The 16,171-nt window shown below is 40.3% G+C and overlaps 1 protein-coding gene across 1 annotated transcript in view; it reads left to right on the forward strand.

Annotated features, from left to right (window-relative positions):
• Positions 1-2,998: 2,998 nt before the first annotated feature.
• The window catches only part of GDPD4 (glycerophosphodiester phosphodiesterase domain containing 4), a gene marked incomplete at both ends in the record, with an annotated part of 71,423 nt that continues 58,250 nt past the window's right edge, over positions 2,999-16,171 (forward strand). Inside the window, 3 exons of the mRNA XM_084894136.1 lie at positions 2,999-3,072; positions 7,989-8,082; positions 13,411-13,470. Of these exons, the coding sequence (XP_084750262.1) occupies positions 2,999-3,072; positions 7,989-8,082; positions 13,411-13,470 (228 nt within the window). The remainder of the gene's footprint in view (positions 3,073-7,988; positions 8,083-13,410; positions 13,471-16,171) is intronic.

Consider the following 16,171-nt stretch of genomic DNA (forward strand, 5'->3'; position numbering starts at 1 on the left):
TTCGATAGTGGTATATGATCTTTTTTTGTTTCCTTCTGGGTTTTTTTTTCTTTTTTTTGATATATGTTCTTTTTAATATGCTCTTGAATTTGTTTTTCTAGTATTTTTGTGTGTGAATTTTTGCATCAGGAATGTTGCCCTGTAGTTTTCTTATAGTGTCCTTATTTGGTTTTGTATCAGGGTAATGCTAGCTTGATAAAATGCATTTAGGAGTTTTCTCTTTAATTTTTTAAAAAATATATTTTATTGATTTTATAAAGAGAGGAAGGGAGAGAGATAGAGAGTTAGAAACATCGATGAGAGAGAGAGTCATCGATCAGCTGCCTCTTGCACACCCCCTCCTGGGGATATGCCCGCAACCAAGGTATATGCCCTTGACCGGAATCGAACCCAGGACCCTTCAGTCCCCAAGCCGACGCTCTATCCATTGAGCCAAACCGGTTTCGGCTCTCTTTAATTTTTTGGAAGTGTGTGAGAAGGACTGGTGTTAATTATCCTTGAAATAGTTTCCAAAATTCATCACTGACTTTATTTTTGTTGGAAGATTTTGATTTCTGATTCAGTCTCCTTACTTGATATTCGTTTACTCAGATTTTCTATTTTTCATGATTCCGTCTGGGTAGATGGTATGTTTCTAGGAAATTAATCCATTTATTTTAGGTTATCCAGTTTGTGGCATATAAGTGTTCATAGAAGTCTCTATGAGCCTTTCTATTCTATAGTATCAGTTGTAATGTCTCCTCTTTCATTTATAATTAATAATTTGGGCCCTCTTTCTTTATCTTTGTTAGTCTTAGAAAAAAATTTGTCATTTTGTTTATCTTTTCAGAGAACAAACACTTATTTGTATTTTTCTTTTCTGTTGTGTTTCTGTTCTCTATTTCTCTTATTTACCAAATGAATGGGTTCTTAAATGAAGGGAAGGCTTGAGGAAGGATTGTGCAGACAGCCAAAAGTATATACTGTCAATTTTCCTCCCAGTTCCTCTCTCTCATCCCTCCTCCCCAAAAACCAAAAAACTCTGGCCATTGCCAGGTGGTTGTGCAGTGGGGGAGAAGAAATACTGTGGGGGAAATTACTGGATACTGACTCTGAACTGACACAAATTTCTGGAGATATATGGATTCACCAATCAGAGTAGGTGCTTTTGGATAGTAGGAAATCAATAGTTTGGTTATTTCTCTAGTTCTGAAATGCATAGTTGGAACAAACATACTCAGAAGCAAGCAGAATTTTCATAGTGATATTCCATCATCACATAGAGGTATTTATAAGGGTGTGCTCCAGCACGTCCTAAAGCCACAAGTAAGTTTATGGGCAGTTTTCCATTGCTGCCAAAGCAAATTATCATAGAGTGGCCTAAAATAATAGCTATTTATTTATTTATAACATTTTTATTGATTTCAGAGAGGAACGGAGAGAGAGCGAGAGATAGAAACATCAATGATGAGAAAGAATTGATTGGCTGCCTTCTGCATGCCCCCTGCTGGAGATTGAGCCCATAACCTAGTATGTGCTTTAACTGGGAATCAAACTGTGACCTCCTGGTTCATAGATCAACACTCAACCACTGAACCATGCTGGCTGGGCAACAATACTCACTTATTATCTCTCAGTCTTGTAGGTCAGAAGTCAAGCATGCTTGCCTGGGTAATTTACTTTGGATCTCATGAGGCTGCAATCAAGGTGCTGGCTGGACTGAACTTTTACTGTTAGCCAGTGGTGGGGAACCTTTTTCTGCCAAAAACCATTTGAGTATTTATAGCATCATTCTTGGGCCATAAAAAATCATCAGTTTAAAAATCAGCCTCCTATGTTTGGTCAAACATTTAATTAACTCACCACTAATGCCTTGGAAGGGCCAGATCAAATGTTTTTGCAGGCTTTATATGGCCCACAGGCTAGATGTTCCCCACCCTTACTGTAGGCTCTGAGTGAGAACCCACTTCCAGTTTCATTCAAGTTGTTGATCAAATCCAGTTTGTTCTGGTGGTATGGGTGAAATGCCTTTTCTTTAGTGCCTGTCAGATGGGAGTTGTTCTCAACTTCTAGAGGCCAGTGCATTCTTTAGCTTGTGGCCCCCTCCATCTTCAAAGCTGGCAATAGTGTATGAAGTTCTCACATTTTAAATTCCTCTGACTTCTTCTTTCTCTTCTCTTTGACTTCTTCTGATTTAAGAATTTAGTGATTAACATTGCATTCACTCAGATAATCCAAGATAATCTCCCTATTTTAAAGTCAGCTGATTAGTAACCTTTATTATACCTATAAAGTTATTTTATCATTTAATATAAAATCATCCCTGGTGTGACCCCAGAGGACAAAAGTCTTAGGGGCCAGAATTCTGTCAATATAAATATATATATATTAGTCACATATAAGGATTTTTCTTCCATTCCTCTACCATTGAAAATTAAATGTGTTAATAGTATTTAATCATCATTCACATATTAGGATAGATGTAACAATCTTAATTAGCCTTTTTGGAAATTTCTATGATAGAATAAGTTCTAATCTCTACAATAAATAAATTTTTGAGTAATCCCAGACCAATACAATATTTAACCATTTTAAAAGTTCTCAACCATTATCCTTTCAAATATTGCCTTTACCTTATTTTCTGTTTCCAGTGGCAATACAGGAATTCTGCATGCTCTTTTGGGGAGAAGATTGGTATGTTTTTGGTTGTATGAGGCATAATTGCATCATGATAGAAAGTAAGGATAATTAATAGAGGTATATGTAGACACCAAGTTGACAAGAGTGGTCTGCAGTAGTGTACTATCTAGGTCAACTTAGCTAAACTGAAGCTATATTTCTCTGAATTCCATTCTCAGTATAGGATTGGGTTAGGATTGGTCACAAGAGAAATTTGCATAATATTTGAGAGTCAATTAGAAGCCTTTTTTTTTTTTTTCCACTCTGAAGATCAGTAATGGGCCCAGGCATTATAGCATCCCTTGTGCAATATCAGTATCTGGTAGTTGACGGAGTTGGCATGAAGCAGCACCTGGGCCCACAGTCTCCCAGCTCCTGCCAGAGCTTCTTCAGCTTCTCCATGTCTTTGGCCAGGTAAGTATGCAGCTCAATGATGAAAGACACCAGGTTTTCATGCAGAACACCCTTATCATAAGGTTTGGAGGCAGTGCATTATAACTTTGTTAAATTAACACTTGTTAAGTGGAACACAGGGTGCCCCATGGTGATTCCAAGCAACCAAAATGATGAGTGGTGGTTCAACAAAAGACCAGAAGAGAAATTGAAATAGAGAAGTTTATCATTCATAGGTATTAGAGGAAGTTCATAGCATGCCTTGAGGGCCACACAGGGAGTTCAGGGCAGTGTGCAGGCAGAGAGAGGCAGGACCTTGGGCACATGCTTTTATTGTGGTCCAGGGGTGTAGTGCTTCTGGGTTTTGGTAAGACACATCGGGGTCTTCCCTAGGCTCTGGGGAGCAAAGGATACTGATCATAAGTCATATCACGTACTTACATTTGCTTCTTACTGTGAACTGCTATCTAGCTGGGCACTCTAGGTGTGCTCCTGTGTGGCTGTGTGCCTAGTCTTATTGTAATTGAGCCTTGATTGCAGTTGGCCTCATTGGGAGGACTGGCCCCCAGGGCAACTGGCTGTGAAGACCAGCTTCAACTACTTTCTGATGATGCAGATCTTGCTTCATTGGGGCTTTGGTGCTCACTGAGTCTTCCCCTTGAGCTTGTCTCTTGTGGATGTGGAGAGTTGTAATCTGGTATGGTCTGAAGCTGTCCACTGGGTGCACTTGCTTTGGGGCCTTCCTGGAGGCCTCCTGACAGGAGCTATTGAGATGTCTGCAGGTGGCTGTTATTTGTATTGAGCTTAGGAGAAGCCAAGCTGTGAAGCAAGTGCTGGGGCTGGGCTTGGGCCTCTTATTAATAACTATGGGGCATGCTGACACCACTGCTGCTTGTTTAAGAGATTTTAGGGAAATCTGAAGCCTGACCCAGGACAGGCTTTCATATGGAAAAGCTGCTGCAAACAGCTTGGGTGGGACTGAAAGTTGGATGAGTCCAGGTCTCAGGGAATCACCAGGGTGGAGAAAACATTGTTAGCCAGCATGATGGAAATTCAGATATGGCTGCCAATAAGCTTTGGGATCAGTGAGGTCCCAGCATAGGAACAATGACTTCTGCAAGCACCTCTGTCTGGGAGAAAGCTGCCCCTGAGTTCCTGCCCCAATGCCAGACAGTCCAGTTCCTCCCTGTGTGTCTCTGGTTTCCCCAATGCTGCTGCCAAGGGAGCTCAGAGGGATTGAGTCCAAGTAAGTCCATGTGCCCTTTAAAGGGAACAGCCTGGGTCTCCAGCAACCTCCATGTCACTCAGCCACAATCCCTGATGGTTTTTACAGCCTGAAGTTCCCAGCTCTGGGACCCTGGGCTAGGTCTGGTGTGAGGCTGGGACCCTTTGCTGCTCAAAGGAGACCTCCACAGTGGAAATATCCCTCCTGATTAAAAACACTCGATAAGTGGGTGTTGAACCAGCCTGTTCCTACCAGTCTCAATGTGCTTTCTTCTTTACTTCTCTAGTTGTATGACTTCCATTCAGCTAGCTTTCAGGCAGTTCTGAGTGATGGTAGTTGTGTATTTTAGTTGTAATTTTGATGTGGTTGTGGGAGGCTTGCGAGTACAGGTGTTTATGCCACTATTTTGATTCCTTTCTATCACCTCTATTTTTGAGACTTCTATTGTATGTATATTAGACCTTTTCTCTTTATCCCCCTAGGTGTCACAGATTTTTTTTTTTTTTTTTTGTACTTTTCATGTTTTTTATGTGTCTCTGTTTCACTCTTGATTTTTTTTAAACCTTTTTTAAAAACAAAGTTTTGCCGAAGCCGGTTTTGCTCAGTGGTAGAGCGTCGGTCTGCGGACTGAAAGGTCCCAGGTTCGATTCCAGTCAAGGGCATGTACATTGGTTGCGGGCACATCCCCAGTTGGGGGTGTGCAGGAGGCAGCTGGTCAATCTCTCTCATCGATGTTTCTAGTTCTCTATCCCTCTCCCTTCCTCTCTGTGAAAAAATCAATAAAATATATTTAAAATTTTTTTTATTGATTGATTTGAGAGAGAGAGGGAGGGAGGGAGGAAGGGAAGGACAAAGAGAGAGAGAGAGAGAGAGAGAGAGAGAGAGAGAGAGAGAGGGGGAGATATTGACTTGTTTTCCCACTTATTTATGCATTCATTGGTTGCTTCTTGTATGTGTCCTGACAGGAGATCAAACCCACAGCCTTGTTGTATCAGGATGATACTCTAATTAACTGAGCTACTTGGCCAGGGCCAGTCCAAACATTTTAAGGATAGTTATTTAGAAGTCTGTGTCACATACTTGGTTTGAAGCTAGAATTCATTCCCCCAAAGCAGTCTATTTCCAGTTTGTGCTTACTCGGAAGATGTAGCCCAGGAAGATCCCAAATCAATGTATATGGTGTTTATCAGATTCTTCTTCTCTTTTCCCCTCTTACTGATGCAAGATGCAAGAAGCCCTCCTCCCAGTATCTTGGCCACTTCTAGAGAAAATCACTCCAGCCGAGACCGGTTTGGCTCAATGGATAGTGCATCGGCTTGGGGACTGAAGGGACCCAGGTTCGGTTCCGGTCAGGGGCATGTACCTTGGCTGCGGGCATATCCCCAGTAGGGGTTGTGCAAGAGGCAGCTGATTGATGACTCTCTCTCATCGATGTTTCTAGCTCTCTATCTCTCTCCCTTCCTCTCTGTACAAAATCAATAAAATATATTAAAAAAAAAAAAAAAAAAAGGAAAGAAAATCACTCCAAATGTCACATTATAGTTTTGGATTTCCTCTGATTTGGATCTTGGTTCCATATTTGGATCCTGGCTCTCTGATACCTTCATTTAGATTTAGAAAAACATATTGTTCAGTTTTTGTAGTTGTTTTCCTTACCTAGAGAAATGTAGAGCAGATTTTTGATGGATTAATTGTTCTCTTTATTCCCAAGTTTGTGTGGAATAAACTTGTCTCCCCATTCCTTGCTTTGTGAAGGTTCCCAATGCCTCACAACAAATCTTTTTTTTCTTTCTTTCTCGGAGTTACTGTCAGCTGACAATAACTGGTGCTGATTATAAAACATTGTGGTATGTAGGGTATGAGTTGGGAGAAGATGCTGGATATCTAGACCAAGTATAACACTATTTTTCTTAGCAAATCATTAGTTAGTTTTTCTCATAAACTACCTTTAGTATAACACATCAGGATTGTTATACTAAAGGTATACAAATCTCTTCCACAGAATAGATCAATTAATGTGGTGGTTATGATTGCAGTTAGGTAAAAATATATATATTGGGTCGGCAGCTAAGTAATTGCGGGTTTCACACATATATGCTTCAGTTGAATTTTTAGGTTTGCAGACGTAGTACAAATGTAAAACACATTTTGTTATTTGATAGTTGGCTATTCAGCTGTTAATCAGTAAAAAAAGTTTTTTGATCTGTTTTATAGTTTTCGTTTGGCGTTCGTTGAAAAATGGAAAATCAAAAGGAACATTTTCGTCATATTTTGCTTTTTTATTTCCGCAAAGGGAAAACGCATCGCAAGCTCATAAAAAGTTATGTGCTGTTTATGGTGACGAAGCCTTAAAAGAACGGCAGTGTCAAAATTGGTTTGCCAAATTTCGTTCTGGTGATTTTTCACTCAAAGATGAAAAACGCTCTGGTCGTCCAGTTGAAGTTGATGACGCCCTAATCAAAGCAATAATCAATTCAGACTGTCACAGTACAACACGTGAGATTGCAGAGAAGCTTCATGTATCACATACATGCATTGAAAATCACTTAAAACAACTTGGCTATGTTCAAAAACTCAATACATGGGTTCCTCACGAACTGAAAGAATCACAGTTAACGCAACGCATTAGCAGCTGCGATTTGCTAAAGAAACGTAATGAAAATGATCCATTTTTAAAACGACTGATAACTGGCAATGAAAAATGGGTTGCTTACAACAATATCAAGTGGAAAAGATCGTGGAGCAGGCCAGGTGAACCAACTCAAACAACATCAAAAGCTGATATTCATCAAAAGAAGGTTTTGTTATCAGTTTGGTGGGATTACAAAGGAATTGTCTACTTTGAACTCTTACCACCCAACCGAACGATCAATTCTGATGTCTACATTGAACAACTAACGAAATTAAACAATGCAGTCGAAGAAAAGCGGCCCGAATTGACAAATCGAAAAGGTGTTGTATTCCATCATGACAATGCAAGGCCACACACATCTTTGGTCACTCGGCAAAAATTAATGGAGCTTGGTTGGGATGTTTTGCCACATCCACCATATAGTCCTGACCTTGCACCATCTGATTACTTTTTGTTTCGATCTTTACAAAACTCCTTGAATGGTAAAAATTTCAATAATGATGATGATGTCAAATCGTACCTGATTCAGTTTTTTGCTAATAAAAACCAGAAGTTTTTTGAACGTGGGATTATGATGCTGCCTGAAAGATGGCAAAAGGTCATTGATCAAAATGGGCAATACATTACAGAATAAAGTTATTTAGTTCCATGAAAAAATTGTCTTTGATTTTCTTTAAAAAATCCGCAATTACTTAGTTGCCGACCCAATATATAATTGCATGGACAAGGAACCTGCCAAAGTGGAAAGTATTAAGGTGGTGGCTTATGGATGACTTTTTCTCTTTTGGCATTTCAGAATTTATGTATTATTTCTTGCTTTCTAAAGAGGACATAATTTTTGAGTATATATTCTAAATAACATTAAAAAATCATACCACATATACAGACCCTCATTAAGTACCCAAAAGCACTATAGGACAAAGTTAAAACTCCTAACTAAATATCCCCAAAGCTCTTCACATATATGTTCCCAAAATGCTTCTCTTCTTATCTCACTCAGTTTTCTTATGCCTCATCTAATTTAGTCTTAGATGCTACTACTTTCTGCCGTATTTTAAGGATTGAAACACATTTTTGCAGGGTTATTTATCTACTTACAGGATGCTGGTACCTCTGGTCCATTCTTTTGCTGAGTTTATTTGGAATCCTTGTTGCCTACACTTCATTGCTATTGGTGAGTAACCTTCCCCATTTCTCCCACTCCCTTTCTGAGTACCCGCATGGGGTGCTCCTGTCTCTGGTATGGTGCACAGTGGTTCTGGGAGCCCTCAGAACCTAAGGTCACTCTTGTCTAAGTAGCGTTGAGGTTTACATCAACTGCTTGAAATTTAGGAACAAAGGACTAATGTAGAAAAATGGACTTGTGCAATCAGAGAATTCATCTTATCAATTGACCTTTTGAAAGGGTGACAGAATATCCTTTTTCTATTCCCCTATTTCATAAGCCCATTTTATGGTTCAGTCAATATTGTTATTTTAGGCACTCAAAGCTTCACATTAACCTTTACATATTGAACTAACTCATTTCATTTCCCATCTCCTGAGAATCAGTGTTTTGGGGCTTTACAAATTAGCTAGAATTTTAAACCTATTATAATGTGCAAATGCTAGTCTTCTAGTTCAGATGCAAATTACATGTTAGCAAAAGTCTTTTGCCAATAGTGACCCTGCCTCTATTGTTACATAGTAGTGTCATGTAGGGAGAGAAATTCAGGCCAGACAAGAGAAAGGTGTGGAAGTGGAAGCTTATGGAGAACAACTGTAAGTGGGTTTACTTCCCACCAGACAACTGTAAAACCCTACCAGAGACAGTGGTCTTTTGCAGAGAGAGAGAATTTATTGTGAGGCAGCTACACAAGGGAGATCGGAGGCAAGGCTCAAATCAATCTTCTGGAAAGGCCTGAGTCAAGTTTTAATGGAAGAGGGAGAGAAGAAGTAATACATATTCATACATTTATACTCAGAAGGGTTTGATTGGATAATTTTGAGAGTTAGGCATAAAGGGTAAAGGATCTGAGAGAGGCAAAGGAAAGCACGGAGGATTTCCAATGTGGCAGAGTTTGGTGGAAAAGGGTAAGTTTCAAGAATTCTCTGCACAAACTCTAGTTAGCTCAACTCCTCCCAGCCAGTGTCCACCAGTTTTTGCTGGTCTCGGCAGCGGGACTGGAAAAAACCTTCCTGTGTGTGTGTGTTTCTTTCTTTTTTTTTCTTTTCTTTGTAATATTTAAAAAATTTGGGTAGTGTCCAATTGATCAGTGTCTTTTTAGTCCAATCAAATTTGGTCTCTGTGTAAGACACAAAATACTCTGTTAGTGTCTGTATCAGTCATCCCTTTTCTTTAAATATCCTTCAATCTTGAGGGATGGAATGACACAGGTATAGTGCTGTCTATGTAAAAATAACTCAAAGATTACATTAATCACCAATCTGAATTAAGGGAACGGACCTAGTTTTAAGCTGATTAATATGACTGGTGTGTTGTTTCACACATTTAAGAAATTGGAGTCTTTCAATGCCCATTTTTACTTAGAGCATCTACTTCTTTTTCTGATTTCATGATTTCTTGTCACTACTGATTTACTCTCTAATATAAAAGAACTAAACTCCCCAATAAAATGCCATTTGCATTTATGTTTTCTCTTAAGAAAATGTATTAATCATGATGTGAGTGATAAGTACTAAGTCTACAGAGATCAACAAAACATAAGCATTTTCTGTTTTCATACAGAAAACTTCAAAGAGATAGGTATGAAATGTAAACTTACTATATATAGTCCCTTAATTCAATGAATTTGGAATTTAGTAGGGCATCTTAGTCATATAAAAAAGTAACTTAACAAAGGCAGAGCATTATAACTGTCATTAGAGATACCTAAATACAGTTCTGCATGGATTCTGAGAAGGAAGAGGTGACATCTGCCAAGAGGATTAAGTAAGGCTTCTTGGAAGAGTGGGCACTAGAGTGGGATCTTGAGGGATGCTGGATTTGGATGTGGGTATATGAGGATGGAGAAGAACATTCCAGGCTGAGGGAACATCATGACAAAGTTGGTAGCATAGAAAAATATGGGGTGTGACAACAGAAGAGGGAAAGGTCAGTTCTGTTATGAAGGGCGTAATGAAGAATAATAGGGAACATGGCTAAAGACATAGGCTTGTGACAGCTTTTGGAAGACCTGAAAGGTAGTTCTAAGACATTTGGCACAAATCAGAATTCTAAAATAATTCTAGAAGTTGTGGTGTAGGGGTTGACTATATGCAGTAGGACCAGTTAGACATTTTTTCTTTTTTGTTTTGTTAATCCTCACCTGAGAATATTTTTCCATTGATTTTTATAGTGAGTGGAAGGGAGGGAGAGAGGGGGAAGAGATAGAGATAGAGAGATAGAGGCAAATATAGAGATAGATGGAGAGAGAGAGGGAGAGAGAGAGAGAGAGAGAGAGAGAGGGTACACACATAGATTGGTTGCTTTCCACACATGCCCAAATGAGCTGGGGTTCGAGCCTACAACCCAGGTGTATGCCCTTGACCAGGAATTGCACCTGTGGTTCTTTGGTGCACAGGGTCATGCTCTAGCCACTTTGCAAAACAAGTCATGGCTAGACTCTTTCTTTATAATGGGAAAATGCAAATGAATAATGTGGTCTGGGCTTAATGTGGTTCAGAACACCATGGCAACAACACAAGTGTGCCCATCCCTGGCCACTTGGTGCCTGCGTATGCAAATTAACCCACCATCTTGTTTGGTTAATTTGCATACGCCTGATTGACTGGTGGGCATTTCAAAGGTATGGTCAATTACCTACTTTTTTATTAGGTAGATGCCATTGTTACCAACAGTGGTGAAAAGTTGTTATAATGGGAGGATCCAAGATGGCTGCGCCCAGGTGAACACCTAGCCGCAGCCGCACACAGCAATTTCAATAAAATACAACTAAAATATAAAACAAACATTGCCCAGAACTACAGGAAGGTTGACTGACTGGAAATTCTACAGCGAGAAGCAAGGAGAAAACCAGAAGGAGGCTCGGAGGAGCTGGAAAAGCCCAAGGTACGGAGACGTGGCGCTCGGAGAGGATGGAGCCAAAGAGGAGGGGGAGGCGGAGTGCCTGGCGGGCGTTCCCTAGCAGATAGGAGATAAAACTCCGACTGTGCTGGGCCCCCGACTGCTCTGAACCCCAGTTCTAGCCCAGACCCCGGGGACCCAGGCTCAGCCATAGGGAGCCGGGCTGTAAGGCGGGACTCCGGGGAAACGGCGAAAGGAGGTCCCGGAGGCGCGCACACTGCGCGCAGAGAAGGGACGGTCGGCTGTGCCGTGGGATTGCCCTGGCCGGAAGGAGACTGGGGCTCCAGACTGCTCTGAACACCACCTCCAACTCCACTTCCAACTGAACTGAACCCCAATACCAGGCTCATTGGGGGAGAGCATAGACTGTTTGGCAGCAGGCGAAAATCAAGGGCACCTTTCTCTCAGAGGCGCGGGCAGCGAGCACTGAAGGACCCGCATAGGGCGGGGCTGGCGGAAGCCAAAGCTGCAGGCTCCACTCTGAAACCCCGTCCCATCTGTAACTGCGAAATGCAACAACAAAATAGATCACAAACGAAAGAAATGGAGGACAAAAAGCGTCTGGATATAGAGTTCAAATCTACGCTTCTAAGGTTTTTCAAGAATTTCCTAGAAAAGATGGATAAGACCTATGAGGATATGAAAAGAGATCAACTAGAATTAATAAGGACTCAACAAGAAATGATAAAGGATCAACAAGAAATGATAAGGGATCAATAAGAAATAAAGAATACATTGTCTGAAATAAAACATATTTTACAGAGTCCTAAAAACAGAATAGAAGATCGCAAGAATCAAGTCAAAGATTTGGAACATAAAGAGCCAGAAGACACTCCTCCACAGAAGCTAGAAGGCAAGAGAATCCAGAAAATTGAAAATAATGTAAGAAACCTCTGGGACAACTTCAAGCGAACCAACATCAGAATTATGGGAGTCCCAGAAGATGAGAGAGAGCAAGATATCGAAAACATACTGAAAGAAATAGTGACAGAAAACTTCCCCCACCTGGTGAAAGAATTAGACTTACAAGTCCAGGAAGCGCACAGAACTCCAAACAAAAGGAATCCAAAGAGGACCACACCAAGACACCTCATAATTAAAATTCCAAGAGCAAAAGACAGAGAATATTAAAAGAAGCAAGAGCAAAGAAGGTAGTTACTTATAAAGGAGCACCTATATGATTGTCAGCTGACTTCTCAACAGAAACCATGCAGGCCAGAAGGGAATGGCAAGAAATATTCAAGGTGATGAATAGTAAGAACTTACAGCCAAAGATAATCTATCCAGCAAAGCTATCACTCAGAATCGAAGGTCAGATAAAGAGCTTCACTAATAAAAAAAAGCTAAAGGAGTTCATCACCACCAAACCAGAATTATATGAATTGCTGAAGGGGGTTCTTTCAGAAGAGAAAGTAAACAAAGATAAAAATTATGAACAACAAATACGTAACTATCAACAAGTGAATCTAAAAACCAAGGAAATTAAAAAAAAAATCTGATGAACAATAGTAACTGTTGAATATAATAGAATCAGAGGTATGGAAGGGGAGTGAACTGATGATTCTTGGGGAAAAGGGGAGAGGGGGGCGTGGGAAGAGACTGAACATAAACTGTGCACCTATGGATGAGGACAATGGGGAGTGGGGAAAGGGCAGAGGGTGGGGTGGGAACCTGGTGGAGGAGAGCAATGGTGGGGGGGGAAAAAGGAACATTTGTAATAATATGAACAATAAAAACTTATTAAAAAAAAGAAAAGAAAAAAAAAGTTGTTATAATGACACTGGTTGCTCAAGAAAGCTTTTCATTGATGCTGGGAAAAGCTGGCCTCTGACCTTTGTTCTCTCATAAGTAGGTCTGAGTAATACCAGGATTAAGGTCTATCCGAGGAGTAAGAAATTGGTGGGAACTCGGGAAGGATATTAGTGTGGTAGTTTATTATGAATTCCACAAAAAATAATTCTTCCTGCCGGGACCGGTTTGGCTCAGTGGTAGAGCGTCGGCCTGCGGACTGAAGGGTCCCGGGTTCGATTCCGGTCAAGGGCATGTACCGTGGTTGCGGGCACATCCCCGGTAGGGGGTGTGCAAGAGGCAGCTAATCGATGATTCTCTCTCATCGATGTTTCTAGCTCTCTATCCCTCTTTCTTCCTCTCTGTGAAAAATCAATAAAATATATTTTAAAAAAAATAATTCTTCCTGGGGGTGCTGGTAAAAATTATGAGTAAGAGGTGGCATGTGAACTAGCTTGAGAGCTCAGTGGGCTAGGGAGGTAGAGCTTTTCAGGAAGACGGGCAACATGGCAAGCACCCAGGGTTTGAACAATGCAGGTATAGCAAGAAGTGAATGTAGTGAAAAGGCATTTGAATACAGAACAATGCTGTGGGCCCCAACTTGGTGATTTCAAAATAACCTCCTTCTTTTGTACTCTTCTTTTTCAGATACTTGGAGTTTTGTTGATTTGGGAAGGTTATGAACCACACCTGTTCTTGTGTCATAAGGTAGGCCATCAGAATCTTCATAGAAACCTTAGACTAGACTGAATGTGCTTCTTGGCACTCAGTGTTAAGTACAGAGTTGTGCTTTCTTCATTATTCCCCTTAGGAAGAAGAGATTTACTTACTCTGTTTTAACTGAACTCATGAAATTCTAACAGATGTGACTGATTTTCACAATGAGAGAAAAATCATTGAATGATCTGAATCCAAGCTTTATTTTTCTCACCACTCATTATTAAATTCACTCTGTGACTGTTCTCAGGCAAGCTCCGTTACTTTCCTAGTCCTACATAGTGACAAGAACATTCTCCTGCCAGTCATTAAAAATTCAGTTCATTGTAATGTCCCAGACTCCAACTTTATTTTATTTATTTATTTATTTATTTATTTATTTATTTATTTTAATATATTTTATTGATTTTTGTACAGAGAGGAAGGGAGAGAGATAGAGAGTTAGAAACATCAATGAGAGAGAGTCATCAATCAGCTGCCTCTTGCACACCCCCTACTAGGGATATGCCCGCAACCAGGGCACATGCCCCTGACCGGAATCGAACCCGGGGCCCTTCAGTCCCCAAGCCGACGCTCTATCCATTGAGCCAAACCAGTCCCGGCTCAGACTCCAACTTTATAAGACTTACCCTCTCCCCAGTGGTGGAAGCCTCCACTGGTGGAGAGAGCATGATGGTATTATTACCTCTCTTTCACCAAAGGAGGGTCAGGGGTACAGGAGACAGGATAAAAGAACATGTTCTCACCAGAAAGGGCAAGAAGATCATCTGGGATTGATCCATCAGAACCAGATAAATGCACAGTTGTTGGCTCTTTACCCCATGGCCTTTTTCTATGTGTATTTTCAGAGGCCCTTCTGCTGAGAACCTTGACTAAAATTCTTTTGGTGGAGCCATTGCCTGTATTCCTATATCCCCTGAATTTTTTTCTGGTGAAGTCCCTCTATCTAGAGTTTTTTAAATGGCACCAATATGGCTTCTCTTAAAGGATTCCTAGATAGCAGGCATCTTTGCTCCTCCCCAGCCCCTTTTGTGATCACGTAGGTCATTTCCATCATAACTATTATTTTGTTCTGCCATGTGTTTGAGACGCTCCAGCTATAGCCTTTGCTTTTTCTAAACTGTTTCAGGCATGGGTTCGATACATTTTCTGAAATCAGGAACATGTCAAAATCTCTGAGTTGTCTTCTTACATTGACTGTTGCTCTAATGAGACATATTAACTGGAAATATAAATTTAAGAATGATTAGAATGGAGAATGACATCAGAGGAATGGTGACATGAGAGATTCCCTTGGTGTCTCCCTTAGAAGTTAGAACAGTCTGTACAGCTGTATCTCAACAAAGCGTTCCCTGCTTAATGCACAAATACATCTGAGAGAGTCATGTATTAAAACATGTAAGGTAGGCAAATAACAACTGATGAAATAGAAGCAATACCCCCCGCCCCCCTCCCGACACACACACACAAACACACACAAAAACTCCCAGCAAACAAAAGCCCTGATCCAAGTGGCTTCACAGGGGAGTTTTACCAAACATTCAAAGAAGAACTAATACCTATACTTCTCAAACTATTTCACAAAATCCAAGAGGAAGAATACTTCCAAGCTCTTTTTATAAGGCAACATTATCCTAATTCCAAAAGCAGATAAAGACACTACAAAAAAAATAATTATAGGATAATATCCCTGGTGAACATAGATACTAAAATCCTCAACAAAATATTAGCAAATCTGACCCAGCAATATATTAAAAAGATCATACACCACAAACAATTGGGATTTATTCCAAGGATGCAAATCTGGTACGATATTCGCAAGTCAATAAACATGATACATCACATTAACAAATTGAAAGACAAAAATCACATAATCACATCAAATAGATGCAGAAAATCATTTCACAAAATCCAACACCCATTTTTAAAAAATAGATTTTTATTGATTTTAGAGAGGAAGGGAGGTAGAGAGATATAGAAACATCAATGATGACAGAAAAATCATTGATCGGTTGCCTCAGGCACATTCCGTACTGGGGATCAAGCCTAATACCAGAGCATGTGCCCTTGACTGGAATCAAACCTGAGACACTTCAGTCCGAAGGCTGATACTCTATCCATTGAGCCAAACCTGCTGGGCCAACATCCTTTTTTTTAATTTTCTTTTTTTTTCTTTCTTATTTATTTATTTATTTACATATTTTATTGATTTTTTTTTGCCCCCCTCCCTCCCTCCCACACATCCCCTCCCTCCCCAGAGTTTTATGTCCATTGGTTGTACTTATATGCATGTATACAAGTCCTTCGGTTGATCTATTATCTCCCCCAGATCCTCCTCCCCTCCCGGCTGTAATTTGACAAACTGCTTGTTGCTTTACTGTCTCTATATCTATCTTTTGGTTCATCAGTTTATAATGATCTTTATTATCCACAAATGAGTGAGGTCATGTGGTGTTTCTCTTTCATTGATTGGCTTATTTCACTCAGCATGATGTTCTCCAATTCCATCCAGGTTGCTGCAAATGATGAGAATTCCTTCTTTTTTATGGCAACATAGTATTCCATTGTGTAGATGTACCATGTTTTTGGATCCAATCATCTGCTGACGGGCACCTAGGCTGTTTCCAAATTCTGGCTATTATAGATTGTGCTGCTATGAACATAGGGGTGCATATATCCTTTCTGATTGGTG

Source organism: Pipistrellus hanaki, assembly GCF_964339955.1.
Source record: "Pipistrellus hanaki genome assembly, chromosome: 9".
Taxonomy (NCBI): domain Eukaryota; kingdom Metazoa; phylum Chordata; class Mammalia; order Chiroptera; family Vespertilionidae; genus Pipistrellus; species Pipistrellus hanaki.